Consider the following 23,124-nt stretch of genomic DNA (forward strand, 5'->3'; position numbering starts at 1 on the left):
CATATATATAGTTCAAAAGGCTTTGCAAGCACCACTGTCGCCAGGAGGTCTTAGCTAGCTACTTCTCCTTCATTGCCATGAACCGCCTAATAAGTAGTGCTTGGTTCTCAAAAACAAGATGACCTGACGCAACAGGAAGCACCTTCTACAACAATGTGGAGAACGAGGAACACACTTGCAAGTTTTATATACTACAATAATACCAAAGCTCTATACACTTGGCAAAACGTTTGATAGGAAAACCTTTTGTATAGAACTTGGGGCATGTTGGTTTTGCAGCCAAAGCTCGACGAACCGTGCCACACATTTTGCGCTATAAGTTAGTCGCGTGTTTGGTTTGCTGTTAGGTTGTTGTAACAAAAATGGCACCTAGCAAGAGCCATTAGTGATTTAGGACTAATGTTGTATGCTAGTACACAAGATTTTAAGCCTATATGGATGAAAGGATGGACTTGACAGGGACCACAGTGGAGATCAGGTGATCAACACCTCAAGCAAAGGTCAAGGACATGAGGACCATAGAAGACAAACAAAATAAGCTTAAGACATCAAATGGAAGAATCCTAAATGAAAAGACATGAGAAACAAAGACCTGAGACCACTAGAGTTGTCAGACAGAAGCATTAGAGCTTCCCGACGGGGCACTGGAGCTTTCCAGTGAAGCCTGGTCTAACGATGAAGAAGTGAAGATCCTCATCTTACTTTCCTGTGGGTCACCAGAGGTGAACACCATAGTTTGCCTCTAGAGAGGCTGTTGGAGACTCGGTGATCAAGTTAACACTCACCAGAGCTCTCCAGTGGTGCACCAAAGCTCCCTACTGGAGCTTAGATCTTCAACAACCACCTATAGTGACTAGTCTATGTGGCATCATTGAAACTCTCTTATGGGGTCACTAGAGCTTTCTGGTGAGTATTGCAGCCACCCGATTTGTAACAACTAGTTAATGCATTAGGGCAATTTATACCCTTCCAAACGGCCAAGAGAAATGTGTTAGACTGTGCTGAAGCTATCCATGAGTTCAGGCTAATCTATTAGTGCTCTAGCCAAAAGTGCTTAAGAGAATATTAGGCGATTAGCAAAAGTGATATGTGTAGTGCTTAGGCTAGTGTTTAGTGAGATTTGCACACCTCCAAGATTTTGGTGCTTGTGCGAACCAAGTATTCTACACTGCTTGGGGCTTGTAGTCTTGCAAGAACCTCCGACTTGTGAAGTGGTCACCGTTGTTGTACTCATGGACACGAGGCCCTTGGTGTTTTGGCCTAATTAAAGATTGGTAGCGACAATAAGGAGCAATCCTGGAGAAGGCCAATAGGAACCCAATTGCGAGTAGGAAAGGTCCATGTGCAATTTGTGGAGATACCAGACCAGAAGGTTAGCCCATGCAAGGAACGCTAACGAGGACTTTGAGGAAGTGAAAGCTTCTCATTACCAGTTGAAAAAGGTTAACGTGGGAGTTTGCTCTCTAACTCATTTACTTTCTGCAGTACTTTCATGCATTAAGTTAAATTGAGTGGCTTACTTTCTTACTCTAGCTTGCTAAATTAGCTGATAGTAGGTCACAACCTTAGAATGCAAGAGTTTTTACCATTAGAGATAGCAACACTTAACAAAACCTTAGTGAAAGATAGATTTTTGTAGGTTCGGATAAGTAGTTTTTTATAAACCAATAGTTTTTAAGTTGCCTAATTCAATTCCCCATCTTAGACGCCAGTAGCAGTTCTTGCAATACACACAATTTTCCAAATGTGTGGTGGAAGAAGGGTCAGATCTACAGTACAACCACTGGTGTCACTTGACAACATTGACTTGTGCAAAATCAAGATAAAAATGATATGACCAGTAGTGAGAGTGACACTAGTTTTCATGTTAACAAGGACAACAACACTAAGGCTAGTCTCAATGCATAGTTTCACGACACAGTTACCAAGACTATAAACTAGGTAACCGAGCCACAAGAGTTTCATGGGATGAAACTCCTCTCTCATCTGATGAAACTCCTTCATTTAATGACCCTGCCAAGTCAGCAATTTTACTTATGTGGCACCCTATTTAATGTGCATGACACTCCCATGAAACATGCATTGAGACTGGCCTAATACTTGTCTATGCTAGATACACCCTTGAGCAGTCTGCCGCTCTTTCGGATTGTCCGTGTCTCCCACAGGATGTGCTTAGGCAGACACCAAACAGGTTCTTAGACGCTTCTTAGAAGGGATTCAAAGGAGGAACGATGTTTGCTACAAGTCTAATGCCTGCAGGAGGAGCAATGTTTTAATTCTCCGGATCTGTAATGCCCAATTAAAAAGCACTTAAAACACTCAAAGATCGAATGGCTCAAGAAGAGATTGTTTTAAATTGGGCTTCTAAAATTTAAAGCAATATTCTTATCCTAATTAAAAAGTACTTCATCCTAACTAGGCTTACCCTAAAACTAAGCATTAATGGGGGTGGTGCGCCGGATTGGGTATCAAACCATGAACGTATATAGGACGTTCTGGCTCATGGCTTGTGCTGGATGAGAGCATTCGGCAATTGCAGCCACCGGGCAAGAATGTGAGATCCAGGAGCGACGTAGAGATAATTCAATTTGCCAAGGCCTTGTTTAGTTCATCCAAAAACCAAAAAAATAAATTTCAAGATTCTTCGTCACATCAAATCTTGTGGCACATGCATAAAGTATTAAATATAGACGAAAACAAAAACAAATTATACAGTTTGCCTGTAAATCGTGAGATGAATCTTTTAATCCTAATTAATTTATGATTAGATATTATTTGCCACAAACAAACGAAAGTGCTACAATAGCGAAATTTAAAATTCTTTCACGTGTAAACAAGGCCCAATCCACGAGAGAATAACACACAACCCAATGTTCTACCAACTGCAGGGCAATGGAAGCATACATTTTGGTCTTTCTGGGACAGGCAGCATCATGTCCATGCCATGCCGGCCGTCCATTACAGTAACACACAAAAATCGAACAACCTTTTTACTGACGTGCACGTCCGCTCCAGAATCTACACCGACAACCTTTTGCACGTTTTTCCCCCTACTGTCAGTGAATTCAAGTCAACTCATGAGCCTATCCCTCTGGCTAAGTGTGTTTCTAGTAAACATTGACAGATAACAAATCAGTATAACAAAGATGGTAAAACTGATGCAGTGTATAAAAATAATGTGTCCCTAAATGGTTAGATTTGAAAGATGCTGGATAACCTTTTAGACAAAGATGTTGGTTAATTAGTTTTTCTCGATTACATATTGGTAGAGCTTTTATTTTCAAACGAAGCCTAAGTTGTACTCATCCAGTTATACAATTTTATACATCAAGTTCAGCATGTCACTCAATGTGTCATTACCTTTTTCACAATCATCTCGTCGTTACGACAAAACAACCTACACACATAGGAGTATTTTTCACAATCATCTACCTTGGATCTTGAAACCAGGGTGTTTGGTTTGAGGAACAATACCAACCTCTAGATGAAGTTCATTCCACAAATTTTGGTGTAGTTACCACATTCCTCATGTTTGTACTCATTATTGTTACCTTATGAGAGATGAGATGATGGAGAATCAACCCAAACAAAAAGAAGTGAGAAGTGAGAAGATGATAGACCACCCCATTCCTGAAATCAAACGCATCGAAAATTAACACATGGTGGTGTCACGCAGACTACTCAAGTAGCATTATCACACATAGAGCCTCCAATGGCAGATTGCAAATAATATAGTAGTCAAATCATTTAAAGGTGTTTTAATCACCATGGTTGTGTATGATTTCAATTCAATGTGCCCATTCAACTCATTGCAATTTTCATGAGCTAGTCTATATCTCTCTGAGTGGTCTAGCAGTGTAAGTAACTTCATTTCCAAGTGTTCCTTTTATACCTTTGCTTCACACTCTGCAAAGTTCTTATTGTTATTTTTGTTTGTTTGGACCAAATTCTCTTTTTTTTCTAAAAAAAAGAAAGTAGAAAATAGCGCATAATAATTTTAAGATAAAATATCTAATGCATAAGACCAGGTTTATTGTCTAAAGAATTGATATATTACAAATTCACACTAGATTACTCAAGTGGCAATACATTGTGCTTTGAATGGCAGATTGCACACAATAGCAGTTAGGTAAGTTAGAGATGCTTCAATCACCATGGTTATTATGTATGGTTTTGTGGTGTGCATTATGCTCATTGAGATTTCCCTGGGCTAGGGCAACTTGATGTGATTGACCTAGCAGTTGAAGTAACATTGTTTTCAAGATAGTTCCTTCTATACCCTTTGCTTAAGCCAAGTTCTACATAGGGATTTAATGCATAACTAAATTCCAATATATTGTCTACAATAATTATATGATGGATTATATGATGGACTAGAAACCATCAGCAAAACATCTATGATCACAGACTAATGCAAAAACATATACGGAGTATCACCTAAAGGATGTACATTGCATTCAAAGGGTGAGCTGGGTAGTCATGATACTGCCGATATACAAATAAATACCTTACAACCTAAACTCTATCAACAAGCACCCTTGCACCACAGACAAGGAAGTTCCACCAGTAGCCCATTACAACTCTGGTATTCTTAGTTAAAGGAAAGGAGACTTGACTTATGTGCCTGAAAAAACAGGATAGAAGTTTTAGCATATTATACTGATGTTGATACTATATGAAATTTTCATGTTGGCCATTGCCAACGCTAGTGATACAGATTAAGGCCTTGTTCAGTTCACCCAAAAACCTAAAAATTTTCAAGATTCTCCGTCACATCGAATCTTGCGGCACATGCATGGAGCATTAAATATAGATAAAAATAAAAGCTAATTACATAGTTTGCCTGTAAACCGCGAGATGAATCTTTTGAGTTTAATTACTCTATGATTGGACAATGTTTGTCAAATAAAAACGAAAATGCTACAGTACCCGAACCAAAAGTTTTTGCGAACTAAACAAGGCCTAAACACAATTTGCCATAAGAATGTCACAACTCGCAACAAACATCACTGAAGTGGAGTTGGCAGATAAACGCAATTGTACTAAGTTTATTGGCCATAACATTACCTGTTATTAGTTATGACAATACAGTTGGGTATAGCATCAGTGATGCTAAATAGCATAGTTCACTACTTGAAGGCAAAAATGTAGCGGGGAATACAAGGAACTCGCACTACTGTACTATAGTAAGCAAAGTTTGGAATAACAAGTCTCGTTAACCAACACAACTGCTCAGGATAGCCACAAAATAAATGGTCATTTAGGGATATAGAACCTTAAGGGTGCAAGCAGGACAGGCTGCGACAGCAGACAGTCATTTTTGCAGGCTGTGTGGACGCCTGCCACACAAACGCTTACAAAACACATGCACCTGGTGGGTCTAGCGGCGGTCTGCAAAGCCCACTTCAGCCCGCTATAGCACATTCCTATCTAATGGTGGCATACTGGCATATCCAGGCATAACTCGAACTAGAACCAGCACATTCAAAATTGAAAATAAAATAAAATAAAATAACATCTGGCACAGTATTATCCATATATTGCAAGTCCACAAAAATCATTGGGCGCTCAGGATACAAAATGAGTGCATGTTGTTACTAACCTCGGGATATGAGAGCATCACTATTCCAGAGGTAGAGCTCTAATTATATAGAGGCTAGAGAGCCTATATTTAGAATACTGGAGTTCCAGGAGACTAGCTCCAGGAGACTGGGCCATAAAGGCCTAATATAGAAGTCTTCATATCTTTAACACCCCCCTTCAAACTCAAGGTGGAAGCGGAGGATTGGAAGCATTGAGTTTGAGTAAGTGAAGCCGATGCTGCTCTCGAGTTTGTGGTTTAGTGAAGAAGTCAGCCAATTGCAACTCTGATGGCACATACTTGAGAGCTATAGTTTTCTGATTACAGTGAGACCGAGTAAAGAAAGCATCTACACCGATATGCTTTGTAAGTTCATGCTTCACAGGATCATGAGCAATCTGTATGGCTCCAGTGCTATCACACAGAAGGGGTGTGGCGACATCACAAGAAATCCCAAAATCAGCCAACAACCATCGAAGCCATATAATTTCTGCAGTAGTAGTGGCAAGAGCTCGAAGCTCGGCTTCTGCACTAGAACGAGACACAGCAGCCTGTTTCTTGGACTTCCAAGCAATAGGGGAAGAACCCAGAAGAATACAATACCCTGTTATGGACTGACGATCTGTCGGGTCACTCGCCCAGGTGGAGTCTGAGTAAGCATGAAGCTGAAGCGGACTATTATGCGCATAGAATAAACTTTGAGATGATGTCCCCCGTAAGTAGCGTAGAACACGAAGTAAATGTCCAAAATGAACAGAAGTTGGGGCACAAACAAACTGGCTCAAAACATGAACTGCATGTGCAATATCGGGCCTGGTGACAGTGAGGTAAACAAGGCTGCCAACAATATGTCGATATCGAGAGGGATCCTTAAGAGGTACTCCATCAGTGGGACGAAGCTGCAAGTGAAGATCCATGGGTGTGGCAGCAGTTCGATTATCAGTGATGCCTGAACGAGCGATGAGGCTGTGTATGTACTTAGACTGAGAAATATAGTATCCCTCACTAGATTGCTTGACCTCAATGCCTAAGAAATAACTGAGAGGACCCAAATCAGACATCTGAAATTCAGCACTGAGTTGTTGCTTCACATGAGAAATGTGATCCTTATCATCACCCGTAATCAGCATATCATCAACATATAGGAGAAGCAAGGTACGACCACGCGGTGACAAATGTACAAATAAGGCCGGATCATGATCACTAGGTGAAAAGCCAGCAGCCCGTATCACAGACACAAAACGCTCATGCCAAGCACGAGGAGCCTGTTTAAGGCCGTATAGAGCACGACGAAGACGACAGACATATCCGGGAGGAGCAACAACACCGGAGGGTGGTTGCATATATACTTCTTCAGTCAAATCACCATTAAGAAAAGCATTCTTAACATCCAGTTGAGAGATGGACCAAGAGGAAGAAGCAGCCACTGCAAGTAAAGTGCGAACCGTTGTCATATGAGCAACAGGTGCAAATGTCTCATCATAATCTATACCTTGGGTCTGCTGAAAACCTCTAGCAACAAGACGAGCTTTATATCTCTCTATAGAGCCATCTGACTTGGTCTTAACCTTGTATACCCATTTAGATGTGATAGGCACAGCATGAGACGGTAATGGAACAAGATCCCATGTTCCTTGACGATCAAGGGCAGCAAGCTCCTCAGACATAGCCAACTGCCATTCTGGAATACCACATGCTTCTTGATAAGTGGATGGCTCAACAACAGTAGCATTCACCGGAGGAAAACCATACTTTTCTTCAGGATGGATAGTGCTGCGATCACGAAGATTATATCGCGGACCAACCTGTAACTCATTAGAAATAATAGGTGACTCATCATTAGTATTATTCGAATCATCAACAGGGAGGTCATCAGGACCGGCCAAAGTGGGAGAAGTAGGTGGAAGAGTATTTGGGTCTTTTGGACGACGGCGGAAGACTTGTGTGATAGGTGGTTTGGAAAAAGAATGAGATGGTGGAGGCGGCGGAGTAGGAATGGGTGTAACAGTAGGAGAAGGCGTGGGGATGTTATCATCTATAGAAATAGGAGGAAGACCCAAAAAGGATGTGGACTCTGTAGGTGAATATGATGGTTGAGTAGAGGGGTTGTAAAAGAAAGGACGATCCTCAACAAAGGTCACATCACGAGATATACGTATGCGACGAGAAGATGGATCATAACACCGATAACCTTTATGCTCAAGACTATACCCCAGAAAAACACACTCAACAGACTGTGCAGTCAACTTAGTACGCTCACGAGGTGCAAGTAAAACATAGCATGTGCACCCAAAAACTCGAAGATGATCATAGCAGGGAGGTGTACCAAAAAGTACCTCACCAGGACATTTGCCACACAGTTTGGAAGATGGTTGTCTATTGATGAGATAGACTGCAGTAGAAACAGCTTCACCCCAAAAATGAGAAGGAACAAAGGATGAAATCAATAGTGTGCGAGCTGTCTCTATAAGATGACGGTGTTTACGTTCAGCAACACCGTTCTGAGCATGAGCGCCAGGACAAGAAAGCTGAGGAAGAGTACCTTCAGAAGACAAAAACTGGCGAAAAGCATCAGATAAATACTCACCACCAGAGTCTGAACGAAAAACTTTTATAGGAGTAGAAAATTGCGTGTGAACCATGCGAACAAAAGATTGGTAAATGGAACACAACTGGGAACGATGTTTCATAAAGTAGACCCACGTATAACGAGAATGATCATCAATAAAAATAACATAATATTTATGACCACCTTTTGAAGCAAAAGGTGCAGGACCCCATACATCAGAATGAATAAGATCAAAAGGTCTAGCAGAAGAAGAAGCACTAGATAAATATGGAAGTTGTATTTGTTTTCCAAGTTTACATCCCTTACAGTGAAAGCTAGACTCAATAGATGTAGGACCTAAACACCCTTGATTTATTAATGAAGACAAACGTGATCCACAGAGATGACCAAGACGATGATGCCATTTAGCGAAGGAAGATGCAGATGACAATGCAGCAGATGACACAGAAGCTGGAGACCCAACAGAGGAAGGAAGGCGCAAGGTGTCCAAAACGTAGAGGCTAGAAGCACCTTTACGGCGATGGCCAGTCCCAATCACTTGTCCGCTGCGACGGTCCTGAATAAAACAAGATGAGTCATCAAAACCAACAAAACAATTTTGGTCGGTAACCTGACCAACCGAAAGGAGATTCATAGACAACTGTGGCACATAAGAAACATTGGGTACAGCAAAATGAGTATTGCAAAGTGACCCTTTGTGAGTGATAGGACAAGATGTACCATCAGCTGTCTGAACACAAGCACCATCTGTGACGGGTTTGCAAGAAACCAAGCTAGAAGAATCAGATGTCACATGAAAAGATGCACCTGAATCAAGCACCCAAGACGACGAAGGAGCTGTAGTAGATGATGTAGCAGCAACAGAAACTGATCCAACAGATCCTGAACCTCCTGAACCTCGAGGAGTGGAAGAGGTACCACGACCACGAGCAGCACGGCGGGCACGAAATTCAGCCAATTTCTCTGGATACTTAGCAAAACAAGCATCTGAACTATGAGTGTTCTTGCCACAATGCTGACAGGGTTCTCTAGTGGTACTGGTCTTCCTATGAGAAGTGACCAAGACACTGTGAGGCTGAGACACTGAAGAGGACAGGGACTGTAGACGTGTCTCTTCAGCAAGTAATTCTGACAATGCTTGTGCCATAGTCAGAGTAGAAGAAGTATGAAGCAGCCTTGTACGGATAGAATCGAACTCTGCCCTAAGTCCCATGACAAATCTGTAAGTGAGAAACTGCTCAATAAAAGAAAGTGTTGTACAAGTCTGACCAGCTGTACATTGAGGTACCATGGAGATCAAAGAACCCATCAACCGATCAAAGGCAGAATAATAGTCATCAATAGACATGTCCCTCTGTTCAATGACATGAAGTTGCTGCATAAGAGTGTGCTGAAGAGCACCACTGTCCTGAACATAGCGTCCCTTCAAATAAGACCACATGGGTTTAGCCTGTCTAAACTTACGCAGACTCATGATCATGGTGGGTTTAACGCTGTTAACCATAGCAGCCATGACTTTACCATCACTGATTTCCCAGCTTTTGACTGCAGCAGCATTACTACCATCAGACTTGAGAGTTGGTGGATCATCAGTTAAGTGAGAATGAAGACCAACACCTCTCAATGCAGTTTCAACACAAAAGGACCATTCCAAATAATTCGGACCATCAAGAGTAATATTGATGACAATTGCATTAATCTTCTCAGACTGAGACATTGTTGATGTTAAAAAGAAGAGTTACCACCAGCACAGAGGATTGATGAAGATTTGCAGTCCCGAAGCACCACAAGTATCCTCTGTTTCCTCTGTTTCCTGACAGAGGAGAATGACCAGCAGCAGAAGCAGGCAGACCCGAGCAGGAGCAGGAACAGAGGACCGGCGGCTGGGAACAGAGGACCGGCGGCTGGGAGTTGTCGATCCGCTGGACTCCCGCGGAGGAAGAAGTGGCGCGTGATGTTCCGCGCGTGAAGACCCGCAGGCGCGCGTGTAGACCGATCGACGCGTGACGAACCGCCCGCGGGTGAAGTAGCGGACGGGAACGGCGCGGCGCGCGGTCGGTCGACAGGCCACCCGCGGATGCGGAACGAGGACGATCCACGGGAATCCCGACGCGCGGATCACAGGCGGACGGCGGACGGAGAAGGGCGCGGTGATGGGCCGCACGGAGGGACGGCGCGGCGACGGGCCACGCGAAGATGAAGTGGCGACGGGCCACGGGATGAATGGGCGGCAACGGCCGCAACGAAGAACAGCGGACGAATCCCAAGTAAAAAAAAATGGATCGTGGGTGATTTAGAGGAGGCTAAACCTAACCCTAATCCATGGCTCTGGTACCATGTTACTAACCTCGGGATATGAGAGCATCACTATTCCAGAGGTAGAGCTCTAATTATATAGAGGCTAGAGAGCCTATATTTAGAATACTGGAGTTCCAGGAGACTAGCTCCAGGAGACTGGGCCATAAAGGCCTAATATAGAAGTCTTCATATCTTTAACACATGTCTTGATCCATCATGAAAAGATTTTAATTTCTTTTACGAACCTTAAACCATATTTACATGCTCCAGCGTAGCAAATTGGTACTGTAACTCTGGAAGCAAATGGCAGTGATTCTCTTGAGATACAGAAGGAAGGGCTCTATTGCATAGAGAGATTTGAGGAATAAAACCAACATGAAACTCTTCAAGGCAGTAGCTCCACAAGATGAACACAACTGACAGAAACAAGATGAGGAGACTACAAACCAAAGAGGTTAAAAAAAAGCTAATCAATGCAAGACAATATGAGACCAGCTTCAGGAACTTAAAAATGACTAAAGGCAGAGATAATAAAAAAAAATCTTGCATTCATAAATCAATTTTAACTAATAATGTTTGGACAGAGTCAGGATCATGCTAACAACTTATTGCGCCTCATCAGCTGCTCACCTACTATACTGTACTGGATAGTAATAGTAACACCAACAGGTCAATCATTGTTCATAGGCGCTAGGCTTCCAAGTATTCACTGCTTTTGAAAAATGTAATCACATGGTGACATGGGAGGCAATTTAATTTGAACCCTGCAGCACAGATCACTCTAAGAGGATATGCAGTGTCTATCCAGCCTAATAAGTCCTCCATTACATGCAGTAGATGCAGTTAGCATTAGTATACATTTTGTTCCTTTTACTTCTCTTGCAAATGTTTTACATGATGTTTAGAATTTGCATATTAGCACAGAAAGCAGGAAATTCACACAGAAATAAATCTAAAACTTGGAAAGAAACAGAAATGGATTAAGTGAGAAATGGATTAAGTGAGAAATGGACATATATCAGGTGTTTGTTGCTTGTTGTTTCTTCAGTCATACTGCAATGGGAATCAGCAGGATTGATATCAACCCCATGTATCCGACCTAGCAACCAACAAAGAAAAAGAATGCAGGGACCCTTCTATTATTCCTATTCAGACTTGGAAGCCATCTATTACTAAAACAAGCACGCTGCAAATTTGTACTTGTCTGCTGAGTCAATGCAGTCGGCAAGGTGTTTCATCTCTTCACAGCAACTATAACAAGAAACACATTAGAGTAATAATAGGCCCTGGCATAGTTCAATCTAGGCTTTTATCTTTTATATTAAATAAAAAAAGGTCCAGTCTGTTATGACTGTTGCTCTGATATCGTTGTGATGATTCTAGCTGCTCTGCAATTTTTGAACAATGTGATGGATCACAATCTGGATACCAGCAGCAAGGGGAGGAGAGGTTACCAGGATGAGGTCGAAGTCAGAGTAGTCCTTGCTGGTGCTGCTGTGGCGCACACTTTTGGGCTTAACCTGAAAGGAAGGTCGGAGCACGCATTAATTTTGCAAGACCCACAGATCAAGAAAATCAGATAAGGAATGAGAAGATGAGCACCAAACGGCATACAGTGCATACCTAGGCGAAGTCATGTAGAGACCTTGCCATGATGTAATTGAGCCACAGGCAACAGGAGATAGGTGTACCACTTACCACAGGGCTATGGCAGTGACAATGCGAGGCAGTGGTGGTGGCGACGATGCTCCTTAGAGTTGCACACAAGCGAGCAGAGGGAGGTGAAGGACGTGCAATGGGAGTCCTTGCCTCTTTGAGGCCTGTGCACGAATGAGCAGGCTTTGCTGATTGTTCACTTGTGTTAGCAGTAAAGCCCACTTCAATCCGCAACAGAAAAACAAGCTGTCTGCAGGGCTTTTTTTGCGGGGCAGGCTAAGCAGTCCATGGGCAGGCCCGAGCCGCTTGCATGCCTATGAAACCTCCAGACTCTCATAATGCCTTTTTATGCCAGGTTAGACTAATTAGCTACCACACTTGGAAAATTTAAAAAATGAGACAGATAGCATAAGTGGGAATTATTGCAAACCAATGTCAATGGCCGGATTATGATTGTGAACATTATTATTATATCTTCAATCTCACCAAATAATTTGATGCTCTCTGTTTTCAATTCCACATTTATTCATATGCTAGGTAATCCAGATATACTCATTAAAAATGTGAATATGATACCATTATTTCTTAAAAGAATAGTCACAAATCACAATCATCTACAGAACTAAATCCAACTCTCAATAATTATGAGTTGTCTATTGTATTCCTCGAAAATGCACAAAGACCCCTTTCTTAATGCCACACAACACCATTATATTGAATGTGTTGTCTGAAGCATTTCTGCATTTGTTGTAACAAACATAGCAACTATACATTATCTAGTTTGGTTTTGGATTACTAATTTTCAAGCAGGAACTACACAAAAATGCAAAATAGAAAAAACACATTACCTTCTAACAAACTCCACAATTACGATTTTTTGGAATTTGTGAAGATCCATCCATACAGTAGATAATCAAAGAATTCCTGATCAGTTCATATAGCTTGAGTTGAATCTCTTGCTCTCATGTCAACCCAATCCATTTCTTGAAATGTATTGCTGCTTCTCTCCTTTTTAGTTGTGCTTCTGTTTGCACCTTGGGAGCCTTACCTTTGTACAATGTTCTGTGGTATTTAAGCCACAAGGACTTGTATTTGTATTTGTCTATAAACATCTCTCTTTTCTCCATCATGTCTATAACTTCCATGGCTCGAAGGAAGAAACCACCTCTCACAAAGCAATACAACAGAGAGTCTAAGAGCTCCTGATCAAATTTCATAGAACTTGAACTAGCCAGAAGTTTCATTTCACCCCACAAATCTGTCACTTCCACATATTTGCCACCAATAGCAGCATAAGCAGTTATTAAAGAATGAAAAGTTTGTGCATTTGGCACATGGCCAGAAGCTCGCATCTTGTTCAGTGCTCTATGAGCATCATGCATCAATCTCTTCTTGCAGAAGAAATGGATAACATTATTCCATTCATGAACAGCATGATCAACTATATCACCACTCCTGACTTCCTCCACTAGCTTGGTCATCAAAGCAGCTTCATTGTCATCAGAGCCTTGCACTAATCTCTGAAATTCCTTGTGACCAGCTTTCAGAACATTCAAATTCTTCAATTCTTTAAAAAGATGGAGAGCACCTGTGGTGTTACTGTGATTTGCCCTAGATTGTATCAAATCCTCATAGCAGCTTGCATCAAGTTGAATGCCAGCTTGTTGAGCATCCTTCAAAAGTGCAGTTATGTCATCTTCATGTTGTCCCTCTTTGCAATAGGCTTTTAGGAGTGATGAATAAATGGATGAACCAACCCTAATTCCAGAAAATCTCATTTCATCCAGAAGATCATGTGCTTGCTCTAATAACCCAAGAGAAATGCATGCATTTATCACTTGAACAACAAAGGAGCTTTCAACAGATACAGGAGAATCTTCTTTGCTTGCTTTCACAAGAAACGACACCAATGCACTGATCTTATCTGCTTCCAGAAAAGCTTTAACAAGCTTGGCATACATTGTTTCAGTTGGATGGAGAATGCCATGCTCAGATTTCACCAGTCCAACCTGTTCCTGCAGCTTATCTGTTAATAGCCTGACTAATTCTCTTGCATGTAATTCAAATCTCGCAAAGCTGTTGTCTTTCAAGAATGAAGCATAACTTAGCATTTGGCTATTAGAAGAGCATGGGTTTTCAGCATCAGTTTTCTCATAAGGAAAATAAACTTTTCTATTTTCAACAGCTTCAAGAACTGCTTTAGCTGCTTCCAATGACCGCTTTGCATTCTTACCTTTCCTAAGCATATCCAAAACCATATCAACTGCATGATCCAAATCCCCAAATTTCAAATGACAGGAGAGCAAGCAATCATAAAACTGCCTGAACTCTGATTCACTAAGACCACAAGCTTCATCAACATGCCTCTTTAACTTCTGAATCTCATCTCTGCGCCCATTCCTTTCATATATGTGGGCCATAACAATCAACAAGTTGACTTCAGGCTTCACCCCTATCCTAGGCATTAGTTCGAGAAGCTGCTCTGCTTTTCTTGTAGTGCCAAACACGAGAGATGCAGTCAGAACTATGTTGAATGTAAATGAATTAGGTTTCATTGATAGCAAAGGACGGTTACTCTTCTTCCGTGGATCAACTCTATTATTCTGGAAAAGATAACCAAGCTCCATTACAAGGTCTGCACCGAGAAATGCACCAGTGTTAGTTTGACACATATGAGCTAAAATTGCCGACCATGCTGCAACAGGTGGGTATGCTTCCATCTTTACCAACTTCCTCACAACATTTATAGCAAGATTAGGCAGATCACAGCGTGCAAGAACGAGGGATAGGTAAATTAGGGGTTCCTTATCCAACAATTCTTGCTTCTCTTCAAATGCATGACTAACCACATTGTAGGACTGCTTCAGCCGGTGAGGATCACAGCTCTCTGCCAAGCCAGTGATGAGCTTGCTCAAAACGGACTTTCTTGGAAGTCCATCCATGTGAACATGCTTATCATAAGCCCTCCATGCATCATCAAATCTCTGCTCATCAATTGCATTCTCTATCTCCAATGCTAGCTGAGATGGATCATGAGCTTGGACTAGAATGGTTCCTGCCACAGTGGAAAAGCAAGCACCACAACTACCAATATTTAGCTCCGGATTCAAGATTTTGGTACTATTGTCCCTACTTTGGTTAGTCCCATGACACTTGGAGCCAACATAGTGTGGGCTTTCACGAGCAAACAAACGTCGTGGACCCACAAGTAATGAAGATACAGCATGGCTTGAATAATATCTTGAACAAATTCTTCCAACACAAAGCATATTCCTGCAACAGATAACTAGGGTCAAACAGAAAGAACTCGAAACAATGAGTCAATGCTATTTTTGAATGCAGCAGGTTACACCATTAGAATCGATGGACTTCATAATATCCCGTCTCAACTGCTAGGAAAGTAAGCGAAACAAGGTGATCACAACAGGAAATCAGAACACTACGAAGCGAGAGAAACAACTGAAACTGGGCAGACGACACAGCCAATTTAGCTAAAGGGTGCATTGCAACCAAAGTGACTTTACAAAACTACGAAGGGGATGAACTCACGGGAGTTCCCTGGATCGCAGGGGCAGAATTTCCTCACTGGCGGCCGGCGAGCAGGGATGGAGGCTCGTCGCCGGTGAGCGGAGGCGGAGGCGGAGGCGGAGGCTCGTCGCCGGTGGCCGGCGAGCAGGGATGCGCCGTCACCGCGCAGGGATGCGGCGCGAGGCGCGGCTGTGCGGGAGTGCGGGAGTTGCAAGTAGGGCATCGGGACAGAGGGATGTGCGCCTGTGTTATTGGGCTGGGCCGTATCCACAAGGCTGATACGTATCAGCCCACGTATCCAATATTTGCAAAAATAATAAAAATCTGGATACTTCTAGAATACGTATCCATGGCGTATTGGACATGTATCCGTATCCGATACGTATCGGATACGTGATACGCGGCTTCCTACACGTATCCGTGTAACATAGCTGCAGATTGTAAAAATTAGCTTCTGCACTGCAGATAGTTGAAAGCTAGTTTGTAATAAGCTGGACAGTAACTTGTAAGAGGGTTTGATTGTTGTTTTGTTGTGCAATTGTCTATAACAACCCCAGCTGTTCTGAGTGTATATTTAGTTTGGTTTATCCTTTTGTATCGTTGTTTTTGCCATATTTTCTCAGACTCCCACATAGTTTGAATTACGATTTTTCTTAATTGAAATATCAAATGGTATGTCATCCCCACAATAGTACCTTCGTCCTTACAAATGGCCTCTTGAAAACTACTGTCTCATAGGCATAGCAAAGAAAAAAGCTCATATTGTTTGAGCACATCCTGTTGACTACATGCAATCTTAAATATAGCCTCATCCCCATTCCCACTACTTTCACTTGAACTCATCTACAAACAAATTTACAAAAAGTTACAGGTAAAAGTAGATAACGCATAATAGCTTGTTTTATGAAACTATTATCAGTGACGGTTACAGTGTATTACAACCAAGTCTGATCTGACTCTTGAGCATAATTCTGAAGAGACTAAATCTTCTCTTATATCTTTGAAATGTTTAAACATGATTTTTTCAAATAGCTTTCTAATACTACTGCTTGTGCTGTGACAGTTGAGACACAGTCAACTGTGGTGTCCCAGAGAAACTATAGGGTCTGTTTGGTTGGTTGGCTAACCCCTGGCCTGATTCTCTAGAGCCAAGATGAACCTGTTTGGTAGGCTGTAAATAGGCTGAGGCCTGGCTTAGGGGAGCCATCCGTACCCCTCTAGCCTGGCCACAGAAGAAAGAAATGGGATTCCCCTTTTCTGGACCTGGCTTGGCCAGGCCTTGTCTGCGCATCTGCTCACCGCCCCCTCTCCCCACGGCGAGAACAGAGGAGGAAAGAGGTCTCTGCTTGCCACATCGCATCCGGCCGCATCTCCGAGATGTTGGCTGGTTGCTCCTTCTCGTCGTCCAAGAATCATATGAGCACCGGCTCAGCGATTCGACATCCTCCCCTACGGCTTCTCCAAGCGGGCGAGCAACCATGGTGACGGGCACGGCGCCGGCGCCGCACCGCGTGTCAACTGCTCCTTCTACGCCACTTGCTCTAGGACCTGCGGCAGCGGCGGCGCCACCTGCTCCTTCCGCGCCCACCCGGCCGTGTCCTTGGGCGCTGCTGTCCTCCTCGATGCAGCAAGTCTTCCTCAATGCAGCAAGTCTTCCTCGGTGCAGCAAGTCTTCCTCAATGCGGCAATGGCACTGCCGTCTCGATCAGTCCGCCCAATGTGGAGGATTTCTGTACATCACCGATAACACCTACAATAAGCACGAGGTGTGTGCTCGTCCTTTCTGTATGATTTGAACATGATTTGTCTCCGGATCTTGCCACTGATTGCTTACAAAATGTTAAATGATCTGTGCTTCAGGATCTTCAGGTAGTGATGGAGAGTGATCCGCCGGCCCCGCCGTGTGCTCGTCCTGGTCTGCCGTGCCTGCCGTGGTACGGGCACTGACGCAGCGGAGGTGCTCGTCGGTGGTGGCAGGCACGCTCCACTTCGGCCTCCTCCTCGCCGGTAGCAGGTGGTGGTTCATGTCGGCAGGAGCTCACCATGTGTTCGACAAAATGTTTCACCAGAAGTGACAGAGGTAAGCTCACCATTTCATTGACAAGGTGATGGTACCATATCAAGCCAAGAAACCAAACAAAACTCTACCTAGACCAGGCTTAGCTACTACAGCAACCAAACAAGAGGGTCTTGAGCCAGGCTTGATCTAACCTGGCTTATTTTCTAGCCAGACTTGGACTGGAGAAGTGAACCAAAACACATTTGCAATAAGAAAAAGGACGAAAGCAAGGTTCAGTATTGGTAGTTAGGGATCTTTTTTTTTCTATTAACAATCTAGCAGGTTAAGAATTGCCAACTGAATTGAGGGGCAGAACATAAAATTGGAAAGGGTGCTGCTTCTGATGGATTTTATCCAGTGGCTAAATAATAGAAGGCTAGAAAGGAGGGGTCTAATTTGAGCTTTTCTTGAAAGCAACAGCGAGCACATGGGCCCATGCGTACATGGCCTGTGCCTAACTCCATTTTGGCTATAACCGCAGCAGCAACTATGACTTTTTGATGGACGGAGTAGGATTTCTGCTGGTTCCCTTTCACATTTTTCAGAGAACAAAAGCACTGAGCTGAACTAGGTAGACCGTGCATTGTAACTTGTAGCCGTGGATAGTATTGCTAGCTATTGGTCAACAATTCCTTCGTCCAAACATATGAATTGTTTGTCAAAGTTATATGTCGGAAATCATATCATCAATATACAAAAAGCCACTTCTTTGTTATCAGGGATTGGTGAATTACCTTAAACGCGTCCTCATTGTCTCCAATATATATCGGGAAGACATTGTTACTGTCAGCAAAACCTTGAGGAAACCATGGCAGTCAAATTATTTAGCATCTCATCAGCAGTGAGCAATTTCATGGCTCCAAAACTCGAATCCAAAGGCAGGATTTGATGAAGAGAAAATATATGCACTCACCGAGAGACTCAAGCAAGAACTGTATGGCGTTGCCCTTGTCCCGCTTGATGGACGGCCAGATCTTCAAGAGTCGTCGGAGGAGGAGGGCGGCCGCGTGGGACCACGGGGGAGACCTGGCCCTGGCGCCTGGCGGCCTGGGCACCAGCTGGCCGTGCCCGGGCCACGGAGGAGGCCAGCCGGCAGTAGGCGAGGCGGCGCGGCGGGCAGGACTGCAGGAGGCGGCGTGCCGGCTTTGGGGAGGAAAGAAGGGGCAGGCAGCGCCGGACGCCGGAAGCGGACGTGGCGACTGGGCGAGCGGGACTGCGGGACTGGCGCGGAGTCGGGAGTGCCGGCTGGTGCCGTGGTGCGTGGTGGGCTGGTGGCTAGGTCTGGGAAGGGGCTACGAATTGGGCTGTCTGGGTCTGAAGACCTCCTCCTAAATCTTTTGGCCCACGACCGGGGCCGCAGCCCTCCACACACACCCCCACCCAGGATGGCAGGATCCACCTACCACACCCGTGATAAAGCCGCGTCTCCTGTCTATTCTCTTCGGTCGTCTTTTTTACTCCACTACATAGCGTGTCCGTGTTGCTACGGGATAACTAATATTTTTTTATTAAAAATATATGTATCGCACAATAAAATAATAATATTATAATAAAATTTAAATATCAACTATAAAGTTACATTTAACTTAAAAGAAACAAAGTTTCTGATATTAAACATAGTCACGTAGAGCACGGCGTTATAGCCTCACAATTTCTACTTTATAGACCTTTCCGTGATACGACCAAGATAATGTTTAATATCGGCAGAAAAAAATCTTCGATATCTATTTCTTTCGTGCGCTAGTAAATCCACAAATAAATTCCGCCGCATCTCCATACCATCATGTCACACATTTGAGTATATATATGTATATATAAAAATTTTAGTGTGTGTCGCATGGATAATACTACGTTTTTATGAAAAAACTTTTATAAAAACTGAGACAACGTGTTATACTCACGGTATAAATGTGTGTGGCTTGTGGTCTATTCCATGTAGACATATACTGTAGGATGAGAAATCCACTTAGAAATCCACTTAAGTACCTGTATCAAGATTCACGATCAGTAATATATAGAAATAATTAAATCATAGGTATTTGTTATTGTAAGCGACGATGATTTACCCATCTCTGTCCTCTGCAATGTTTTCTGCCCGTTTAAATTTCCATTTGAAAACATCTTCATCCCATCTAGAAATATGTTTATTTACTGCGGCCTTGTAGTTGTAGCTAAATCCAAGAGTGTATTTGGCATACATAAGCGCTGGTGTGTCTTTACACCACTCTTCAACATGTCTAGGGTCCATCATGATAAGTATTTTTTTCTCGCTGATCGAAAACATAAAGCATATATTTTCGAAAGGATAGCCATGGCAAAAGAAACTGCAAACACAGTAACGATTAGAATAGTCTATAGGAAACAATTAATAAAATACTGAGCAAAAGACTTACGTATCTGTATTGTGCTAAGTTGTACTCCATATCCTCACATATACCAGTGGATAGTTTTATGATGTTATTTTTAAGACTGCCATGTCATATAGAATGAAATAAATCTTGAATGAAACACTCACTCTCAATGCAAAATTTCATCCTTTATAGTTTCGTAGCCATTTAATTTGATGACCCATAAAAAGTTGAAATCGTATCAAGAGAGTTTTATTTAAATGAAAATTATTTCTTATCTCTTCTTAAATATACTATTATACCATAAAATATCTATATGACAACTTATATATGTAATGCTATAGAAAGTCAAGTTGAACAAGAACTTTTAATTCTAGGTCCAAAAATTTTCAGAAAGAGTAAATTATTATTCGACTGCATACATGGCAGCAAGGTGACGTTGAAAACAAAAAAGCACAATACACGCAGAGAAGAGATGATGATGGATGTCTGTAGAATTGTAAACACGACATGGCTACACTGCCTTGGCTCCATTGTTGATGAGCTTCTCGATGGCCTGCAGCGTCTGGACGGCGGCCTGGATGTAGAAGGTGATGGGCCCGGCCAACGGCGTGAGCGGGCTGGCGGTGACCTCCTCTTTCTCGTCCGCATCAGCCGACGGCAGCGACGCCGCTGGGTCCTCGTCGAACTTCTTGGCCTGCTCTAGGTGCTTGTCCATGCGCGGCGTCGCGAACAGCCTGTTGTTCTCCATGTCGCCCCTTGCCGCGAACCACTGCCGGGCGTGCGACGTCTCCGAGGACATGGCGTACGGCCGGCCCTGCTGCTCGTACACCGCCGGTGACTTCATCAGCTTCTGCAGCTCCTGCAGCTCCTTCCTCAGCGCGTCCAGCAGTGGGTCGTCGTACGGATCCGCGACCGGCACGTCCCCCAGCGCGTTCTGCGCCTCCACCAGCTTGTCCAGCGCGTCGTCAAGCTTCTTGCCGTCCACCATCGTCCTCGCCTGCTTGATCGTCGTCGCCGTCGTTGTCTGCAGCCGGGTCTCCTCCTTCACCACGTCCATCGGTGGGTCATCCGCTGGGAACGCACTGCCGCTCCGCCGCACAGTGACCGTCGAACAGCTTCCCCACCGTCTTGTACGTGTAGGTCACCTCCAGGATGTCGGCGCCGCGCTCGGTGTCGATGGCCGGGAGGAGGTCCACGATCAGCTTCCGCACCTCCTTGCTGTAGAGGTCGCCGAAGGTGACGGTGACCGACCCGGCGTCCTGCGTCTGCGGGTAGTTTCCGGTGGCCACCGTGGACTCGTCCTCGACGGGTGTCACCGTGACGGTGAGGTCCTGCACCAACACGGTGAGAAGGCCGGCGAGGCACTAGGAGAAGGCCATGGTCAGCTTGTCGACGTCGTTGACAACGGAGAAAGTCCCTCCCATGTTGTTCCTGGCGACGGCGTTGAGCACCGCGGGGTCGTAGTGGGCGCCAAACCCGAAGGTGTACACCGGCGCGTTGCTGATCTTGACATCGGCGGCGTTCCTGCCATGGTTCTGCTGCCCGTCGGACATGAGCATGATGCCAACGACGCAGCCGGAGCTGAGGTTCCGATCGGCGAGGACGGATCGAGATTGTATTTTGTTTTCTTACCTGTGACTAAAATTTTTGCTACGTACAAGGATCTGCCAACGCAGGATTGGAAAGTGCCCGAAATTTTTGTTGTTACGTTGATGAAAATTTTATATCAGAAATCCTTTATTTTTTCTTATTTCATTTCGCACCCTTCCACATCTCTGATTATATATTATTCTCTATCGTAAATTTGCAACAGGAATCCTTTCCTGTTTTTTATTTCAATTTTCACCCTTCCACTTCTTAGAGGTATGGCAGGTACCTAGGATTGAAAATTTTATACCAGGAATCTTTTATTTTTTCTTATTTCATTTCGCACCCTTCCACATCCCTGATTATATATTATTCTCTATCGTAAATTTGCAACAGGAATCCTTTTCTGTTTTTTATTTCAATTTTCACCCTTCCACCTCTTAGAGGTATGGCAGGTACGGGAGGGGGTGCGATCCAAAAAAAAGTCGCACCATGTGGTGGTCTTACTTTGGTTCTTTTTAGTTGTAGGAGATTCATCCTATCTCTGCACCATAGGCAAGGAGCAGAACGCGCATGGATGACACGATATCTCATCAACACAGGCCTCACTCACGCACACATGCAAAAACATTTTTAACGAATTAAAAAAGTCATAACTCCTAAACCGAAGATCTAAATTAAATTCCATTGCATCATTCATTTTTTATAATAAATCCTTCGAAACAAGATCACACATGGATATATTTAGATTAAATTTTGTTAGTGAATATTTATCTTATAAAGATAAAATATTTTCTTTTATTAAGTAGAGATAATGTTCTTGGTTCATCAATGTTCCGTCTTTGTAAAAAAATGTTATCGATTTAGAAGATTAGTATTTTGGTTTTAGGTTTATTTATGAAACTGATATTACAATATACACAAAAATAAATAAATACTTGACATAGATCAAAAATAATAATAAAATTTAGAGAAAAAAGCATAAGGAAAAAAATAAAACACATGATGGGTAAAATTTCAAAGAATATCAAAGGGTTACTTTTCAAATGTTGTATATATATATTTATAGAACATTAACATTACTAAATACATCATAAAACATTATTAAACATTATAGAACATCACAAAACATCATAAAATATCAGTAAATGCATTATAGCACATTACATAAACATCACTAAGTAGAACATCGAACATCACATGTATGCTAAGTAAACATCACTAAATATACTATAGAACATCACTAAATACATTATAGAACATCTGTATATATAATACGTGAACATCACTAAATACGTTATAGAACATCTCATGTATACTAAGTGAACACCATAAGAAACATCATACAACATCAAATGTATTCTATGTGAACATGATAAAACACAACATAGAACACTAAATATATACTACATAAACATCACATATATATAAAAAATAAAAATAAAAAATAAAATTATTAAATATTTAATTAGAGTAAAACAACAAAGAAGGAAAA

General features: G+C 42.8%; 2 protein-coding genes, 1 long non-coding RNA gene and 1 pseudogene across 19 annotated transcripts; all 4 read right to left on the bottom strand.

Annotated features, from left to right (window-relative positions):
- LOC8064898 (pentatricopeptide repeat-containing protein At1g03100, mitochondrial) lies at positions 2,804-18,951 on the bottom strand. 17 transcript variants are annotated; one of them, XM_021466219.1, is made up of 8 exons: positions 18,605-18,951; positions 18,426-18,487; positions 12,072-15,377; positions 10,694-11,968; positions 4,508-4,624; positions 3,479-3,630; positions 3,361-3,397; positions 2,804-3,050 (listed from the first exon to the last, which is right to left on the bottom strand). In XM_021466219.1, exons 2-3 carry the CDS (start codon positions 18,467-18,469, stop codon positions 13,067-13,069), a joined length of 2,355 nt encoding a protein of 784 aa, XP_021321894.1. In that variant the 5' UTR covers positions 18,470-18,487; positions 18,605-18,951; the 3' UTR covers positions 2,804-3,050; positions 3,361-3,397; positions 3,479-3,630; positions 4,508-4,624; positions 10,694-11,968; positions 12,072-13,066. The 17 variants fall into 17 exon arrangements, with proteins under 17 accessions (XP_021321894.1, XP_021321877.1, XP_021321849.1 ...); XM_021466202.1 differs by having other exon boundaries at positions 2,804-3,053; XM_021466174.1 differs by having other exon boundaries at positions 2,804-3,107.
- LOC110431723 lies at positions 6,939-9,867 on the bottom strand. Its single transcript, XM_021451158.1, has 6 exons — positions 9,652-9,867; positions 9,420-9,573; positions 8,958-9,196; positions 7,918-8,706; positions 7,159-7,386; positions 6,939-7,007 (listed from the first exon to the last, which is right to left on the bottom strand). The coding sequence occupies exons 1-6, from the start codon at positions 9,865-9,867 to the stop codon at positions 6,939-6,941; spliced, it is 1,695 nt and encodes a 564-aa protein (XP_021306833.1).
- On the bottom strand, positions 16,511-18,413 carry LOC110437673. Its single transcript, XR_002455590.1, has 2 exons — positions 17,467-18,413; positions 16,511-17,362 (listed from the first exon to the last, which is right to left on the bottom strand). It is a non-coding gene; the product is annotated as an uncharacterized LOC110437673 (long non-coding RNA).
- LOC8059456 lies at positions 20,554-21,815 on the bottom strand (annotated as a pseudogene).

The sequence above is a fragment of the Sorghum bicolor genome, chromosome 1 (genome assembly GCF_000003195.3).
Source record: "Sorghum bicolor cultivar BTx623 chromosome 1, Sorghum_bicolor_NCBIv3, whole genome shotgun sequence".
In the NCBI taxonomy this organism is placed as follows: domain Eukaryota; kingdom Viridiplantae; phylum Streptophyta; class Magnoliopsida; order Poales; family Poaceae; genus Sorghum; species Sorghum bicolor.